Source organism: Echeneis naucrates, chromosome 16 (assembly GCF_900963305.1).
Source record: "Echeneis naucrates chromosome 16, fEcheNa1.1, whole genome shotgun sequence".
NCBI lineage: Eukaryota > Metazoa > Chordata > Actinopteri > Carangiformes > Echeneidae > Echeneis > Echeneis naucrates.
In genome coordinates, this window is record NC_042526.1 from 1,553,837 (window position 1) to 1,560,436 (window position 6,600).

Sequence of the window (6,600 nt, forward strand, 5' to 3'; positions counted from 1 at the left end):
GGATTGAAAGCTAGATATTAAAGGTCTACAGGTAGACCTCCATCAGGTCCAGGCTCAGCATGAATCCGGTTAGAGAGAAAAGCTCAGTCTGCATTCAGAAACGGCTGTTGTGATGTCACAACCAGACACCTCCTACCTGAACCCACCATCCGCCCCGAGAGGATCCGCTTCCTTCCATTTGAGCATTCAGAAAACAGTCAGCCAATCAGAGCAGAGGGGGCCAGATTGCCTCCTCTGATTGGTGCTCGTGGGAGAAGCCTGAGAGAGAAAGTCTAAAAGTGCACAAAGATGGTTTTTGGTTCTTAAACCCAGAAAGAAATCCTCTGATGATCAGCCCCTTCAAAATGAAAACACAGGAAAGGTTGAGGTATGGGACCTTTAAATTTATTTCAGGCATCAGATCAATAATTTAAATAATTTAAACTCATAAAGCGGAACCTTCGGTATCTGGATCACATCCACCGCTCCTCAGAGGCTGAACATCAGCACAGAAAATGAAACAAATCGGCAGTATTTCCTCACGAATATTAACACTTCAAATAAAACACCGGAAAAGTGTGAAGTAACGGAGCTTTAAATAATCTCAGATTTCAACAAACACATAAATAAAGAGATTGGATTTGTTTTTAGCCAATAAAATAGTTTCTGTGTGCAGAATTTTATCACATTAAGGTGTGAAGAAAAGAAAATAGATTCCTCATTCTGACGGGACTTCTAGCTAAAATATCCACGGCTGAACAATAAAGTCTTAATTTATGGATTAAATCTGTGACACACTCATATTTTATTAATGAACTCGATCCATCTTTCTATCTGGAGTCAGTTCAACTCGCTCCCGGTAGTCCTGGTTGTTTTTTATTTTTTTCTGTGTTGATATTTGACTGCAGTAATTAATAAACACTGATTGCTGACTGTTTTCCCTCGAGGGGGGGTCATTAGTTTAGTTTTGATTAATCCAAGTTTCACTGAAGACGATAATTGGTGAAAAGACTCTCCGTTCAGGCTGAGATGTATTTTTAAACCACAATCACAGCTGATGAATCATAATTATACACAACAGTTTCAAAATTCACTGCCGTGCAACATCTGGAGCTTCGGTAGTTTTTTCCTCTTTATCTCTTTTTCCATGAATCTTTTTTCACTTGTCTTTATTCTATTTTGGAATGATTCAGTTTTTATGCTCGAGGCCAGCTTCTTTTTTTATGTGATAAATACATCAGTAAGTTGGAATATATTCAGTATTTGGTGTGCGCACCTCTTTCTAAACAGGATTTTTCTTTATAGATGATAATGTCACCATGGGATTCATGTTTTCTGCTCCTCTTGGCCCAAATTAGCTCCACAGATACAAACAGCCTTTTGTATTTTATTTTATATGTGTGTGTGTGTGTGTGTTGCTGAGGAAGCTGCTCGGACAGACGAGGTCAGAGGTCATCAGGAGACAAACAGGTGCTGCTCTGGAATCTGCTGAGTGCGGCACTTCCTGTTTGACCTCAAGCCTCCATCCCATAATCACATCCCCGCTGTGACCTCAGTCTCCTATTAAAACACACCTCAACATCAACACCAACACAATAAATGAAGTGTAACTATAAGAACACCACAAAAAACTTGAATGTAGCTCTTATTTTGAAATGAAGGCAAAGTCATTTCATTATTTTCGTCATCGGCTGATGCCTCTTATTTTCTGAATTAGATAAACTCACAAAAATGTTTCTTTAAAATCCAGGCCATTTCACTTTGTCCGTCATCTTTGTGGAATCACAGATGAAGCATCTTTTTGTACTGAATGTGTTTATTTTCATGTTCTTTGGCCGTGTTGTTGCTTTTCACTTTGCTCCTTTTTAGCTGCGACCAAACTGTCACCTAAAAACTCTCCTTCGTCGAGGTCGTCCCAAAAACTCGCTGCCATCATCATCATTAACAAACTGCTTCGTTTTCCAGAAACAACAACAAAAAAAGAGGAAAACAGCCACGTCTGCGTAAAAATAACACAACATTAAACTTAAACCACTGAACCCCTCACACACACACACACACCTTTTTCCTCCGGCTGTTAGCAGTTAATAAATAAAGGAAACGAGGAGAGAGAGCTCATTAATATCAGTGAAGGTGAACAGCTAAAAGTCCCAGGAGGCTCCTGATGCTGCTGTTTACACAGGAAATGAATGGACAGAGATGGTCCAAGCTAATGCTAATGCTAACACAACACAGGAACACACACACACACACACACACACACACACACACACACACACACACACACACACACAGAGACTCTCCTGTCCCTTAAAATGCACCATGTACTGGTTAGACATTCCTGATTGTTGCGTTGTGGTCTCATCGTCCTCCTCCACCTTCTGGTTGTGTGTGTCTGTCACCAGGTTACCATTGTGTCTCTATTTTTGTGTGTGTGTGTGTCACACTGACTAATTAAGGTCCTGATGGAGTTCATCCTGTTAAAATTGTTTGTGAATCATTAGAAGCAGAAAAACGTGCTGTCCTCATTAATATTTAGGACACACACACACAAACACACACATTATATTTCCATTTTTGTTGGTCAGTGAAATGAAAAACTTAAACTGAAGTTTACGCCTTAAAATGAACTAAAGAATGAAAGAATTATTATCAAAATGATGTCAATGGAAGTTTTCACGATGAGCTGAGAGTTTCTGACAGTCCAAATGGAAACATTTCGACAATCTGTTATTTTAGTTTTTAAATTGGACGTCACATTTGATTTGATCAGTAAACTTTTAAAGTCTCAACAGGAGAACGAGGCACAGCTGGAGGACTATCAGCTCAATCAAGTGGTGGGCGGAGCCAGTGTCAGCTTTAAAAGGCCACCTGCCGCACAGGTAGGCAGTTCTCCAACGGAGGAAGTGCTCACAGACAAACGCAGGCATGACGCAGTGGATAACCAAGTTGCTTCTCTATGTTTTCCCAGCTGCTTTCACAGCAGCTCAGGATTTAAGCTGGCTTGGAGCTGGCAGGTTTGGAAACCAGAAACCGGCAGGTAGGAATGTTTTACTCTAGTTTAATGTTTCTGTTCTGTGGGAAAATGTCACTGGAGTTTCTGTAATGTTTTCACTAGGAACATGTTAATTTACTGACTCTGAGTGTCAAACACTCAGCAGCACATTATTGACCTGGAGGGGCAAAGATTCATCAGAGCCAGCTGCACTGCACTAATTACAGGTGTTTTCCACCCACATTGTTAGTTTGGACACTTATTTGGCTTAAGAGCAAATATGAGATCACTAGAGAACACTTCGTGTCATGTTTTCTGTCCTAAACTACTTCTGGCAGTTTTAGTCTGAAGTGTCTTCTAAACTGAGACTGGTGTTTAAAATCCTGAATGGCCGAAAAGCTCTTCTGTAGAAGAACATCTGAGGTTGAGGTAAAATGTAGAAGGTTAAAGTTTGTTTCTTTCTGATGGCTAAACAGCAGTCCAACAACAGATGCAGTCTTTCCATGAGCCATTGACTTGGCGCTACCCAGAGCCGCCGGTCGAGGAGCCACCTCAGTACCCTGAACACTTTGAGTTGAAGGTTCCCCAGGCACCCAACAGCGTCAGCGCCATCTGTGGTGAGAGCACTGTCCGGGTGGAGGCCAAGAAAGACCTGCTGGGCATTGGAAAACCAGTCCTGGCTGCAGATGTCACCCTGGGAGGGTGTCCTGCGACGGGGGAGGATCCTGCCGGAGAGCTGCTGATCTTTGAGTCGGAGCTGCATGGCTGTGGCAGCGAGCTGACGGTGAGGGTGATGACTTTGATAAACGCAGTTAAAGGTTTCAGATCCTGCTTGTTTCTGAAGGTCTGACTCTTTCAGATGATGGAGGACTCTTTCGTCTACACCTTCACCCTGCTCTACACCCCCAGTCCTCTTGGAGACAGTCCTGTCGTCAGAACCAGAGACATCTCTGTCAGCGTGGAGTGTCACTACCAGAGGTAGGCCTCCTGGGAGGGAACCTGAACCTGTCAGACCTGCCTACTGTTCTGTTGACGTCTGGATTTTTGCTGTTCCTCTTTTAGGAAGCACGGGGTGAGCAGCGACCTGATGAAGCCGACATGGATGCCCTTCACTGATGCCAAAACTTCAGAGGAAAGTCTTTACTTCGCCATCCACCTCATGACCGGTGGGTGTTCTGAGCATCTTCAGTCCTTTACAGGAACACCAGTTTGGCAGTCCTAAAATTACAATCTCCCAAACTACCATTTCTTTTCTCAGACAACTGGGAGTTTATTCGGCCATCCTCCCAGTTCATTCTTGGAGATATGATGAGGTTTGAAGTCTCAGTCAAACAGTTTCATCACATCCCCCTCAGGCTGACAGTCGACAGCTGCACGGCCACCGTGGTCCCCAACATCGACACTGTCCCTCGTTATGCCTTCTTGGGAAACCACGGGTCTGTTCACTGGTTTTAGAGCACTCAATGGTGCCTTCGGGTGTCTGACTCATCTTCTGTGTTGCCTTCAGGTGTCTGTTTGACAGTCAGCTGACCGGCTCCAGCTCTCGTTTCCTCCCTCGGTCTCAGGACGACCGGCTGCAGTTTGAAGTGGAGGCATTCAGGTTCCAGCAGGACAACAGCGGCGTGGTGAGACTCAAAATCTGCTTGTCACTTTCACTTTTTTAAATATCAAAGTTTGACCACAAACTGTTTGGTTCAGCTCTACATCACCTGCAGTGTGAGAGCCACACCGGCAACTACACCCATCGACGCAACCAACAAGGCCTGCTCATTCTCCAACGGGTGAGTTGCAGCAACATTACAACTCCCATCATCCTTTACTCCACTCATTGGTTAAATTAAAAGTTAAGTGGAAGGGTTAGGGGTCTAAAACTTGTGAAGGTGAAATGATTCATCAGATGATGAATGCTAAGGTGACTGGGAGGGAAGAATCAATCATGACAAACCTGGAATGTTTTTAGAATAAGACATTGTGGTTGACAGGTGGATCGAGGCCAGCAGCAACCATCGTGCTTGCACCTGCTGTGACACCACATGTGGAAGTGGGAAGCTGAGCCAGCCAAGTGAGTGGACATGAACTCAGCACTGACCTTAGTGCCCCACTTTCTTAAAAGCAGCTCCATGTGAGCTTGTGTTAACACACAAGCTCAGTTAATGTTAGCATTCACTTGCTGGTAGTCAAGTTGACTTAAATCTGTCAGGAAATGGTTAAAATTTGAAACCTTAATTGTTTCAGGTGGCGAGTGGGAAGAGGAAACGGCTGTTGGCCCAATCCTGGTGAAGGAAAAGCCTCTGAAATAGAACAGCATGATTTAAAAAAAAAAAATAAAGATCAAATGTCCTAATGAGAAATTGAGTCATGTTCATCTTTAAATCAAACTTTTTTTTTTTTTTTTTTTTTTTTTGACCATGTAGTGTTGACCTTTCAGTCCAGTTTGCTCTTAAGTGTACTCAGAACAAACCTTTAGAGGAGCAGCAGGAAGGAAACTAAAGCTTTGGTGGGTTTACATATTAAGGTTCTCACTTTGAACTCTTTTGGTAGACTTGTATTCTGGAGCAGCTGTAATGAACTTAATGCCCTCTGAGGATTAAAGTGGCAGTGAATAACTCAAATTAGGCTCAGTTTTTTTTTTTTTTTTTTTTTTTTTCTCCTCTCCCCCTGTAAAGTGCTGGATGGCCTGATGGCTTCTGGAGAAATAACTCAACACCAAGCTGGCTGCTGACCAACATGCAGCAGGAACAGCTGCTTTTCACAGCCACAATCGTCCATTTTCAGAAGACAACACCAGAGTGGACAGGACAGGTTGTGTCTCCATGCATCACACACAGGAGATATATATATATATATATATATATCCCTGACCTTCCTCATCCTCACCACCAAGCTGCTCCTGAGAATCAGCAGGCAGCCACATCCATCACAGGGTGGAGAGGAGCTTCCTGCTGGACTCATCTGTCTCTGGGGAGGATGAGATGACCTCAAACTGAGAGGTCACAGGGTCAAACTCACAAAATAAAAGCCTCCAGTACAATGTGGGACTTTAGCGAGTCAATATTTTTTCTTCAAATCTTAAATGTTAAGTTGAGGAATCTTAAAAGTTAAATGTTCTAACATCCTCAGTGGTTGAAAGTCAATTTTAATTGTCTCACTGGAGATGGGGATAATATTCCAAACCAAGGGGAGACACAGCCACCTGAGAGTCTGAAGTTAAATTAGAAAACCAACTCGTTTATTTACTCCAGACATCACACAAATCAACAGGAGACTAAAAATGTGAGATTCAGCTTCTTTTCTGCTGAAGTCGTATTCATACGAGCTGCAGTGGATCCCTCATGTTTGAGCTGATAAGACAGTTTGAAGTTTTCATTGGTTCCAATAAATGAATAAAATTTCAGCAGAGCAGTTTGTGTAGCATGAGCTCCCCCTACTGTCCCTAAAGACGACTTCCTGTTTGGTTTTTAGGGATTTTTTTTTATATATATAAATACAGAAGGTGTGGCAGGAACGCATCACATCCTGGACAAGACAGGAAATGTCCTGGAAAATATCTAAATAAAATCAGACGTCTTACGGTTTTCTGATCTCTACAGGAAGCTTCAGTCACTTTTGTTTTTTCATTAAAAACC

General features: G+C 42.8%; 1 protein-coding gene across 1 annotated transcript; it reads left to right on the forward strand.

Annotated features, from left to right (window-relative positions):
* Positions 1-2,907: 2,907 nt before the first annotated feature.
* On the forward strand, positions 2,908-5,274 carry LOC115056110 (zona pellucida sperm-binding protein 3-like). Its single transcript, XM_029522375.1, has 9 exons — positions 2,908-3,019; positions 3,451-3,758; positions 3,834-3,952; positions 4,037-4,140; positions 4,233-4,410; positions 4,482-4,599; positions 4,673-4,755; positions 4,957-5,031; positions 5,196-5,274. The coding sequence occupies exons 1-9, from the start codon at positions 2,908-2,910 to the stop codon at positions 5,272-5,274; spliced, it is 1,176 nt and encodes a 391-aa protein (XP_029378235.1).
* Positions 5,275-6,600: the final 1,326 nt, after the last annotated feature.

Excerpts from the sequence above, each read along its gene's own strand:
- LOC115056110 (XM_029522375.1), top strand. The coding sequence starts at position 2,908 with ATGACGCAGTGGATAACCAAGTTGCTTCTCTATGTTTTCCCAGCTGCT. Across the intron at positions 4,411-4,481 it reads GCCTTCTTGGGAAACCACGG|GTGTCTGTTTGACAGTCAGC; the intron begins GTCTGTTCACTG and ends TGTTGCCTTCAG. Across the intron at positions 4,600-4,672 it reads AGCAGGACAACAGCGGCGTG|CTCTACATCACCTGCAGTGT; the intron begins GTGAGACTCAAA and ends TGTTTGGTTCAG.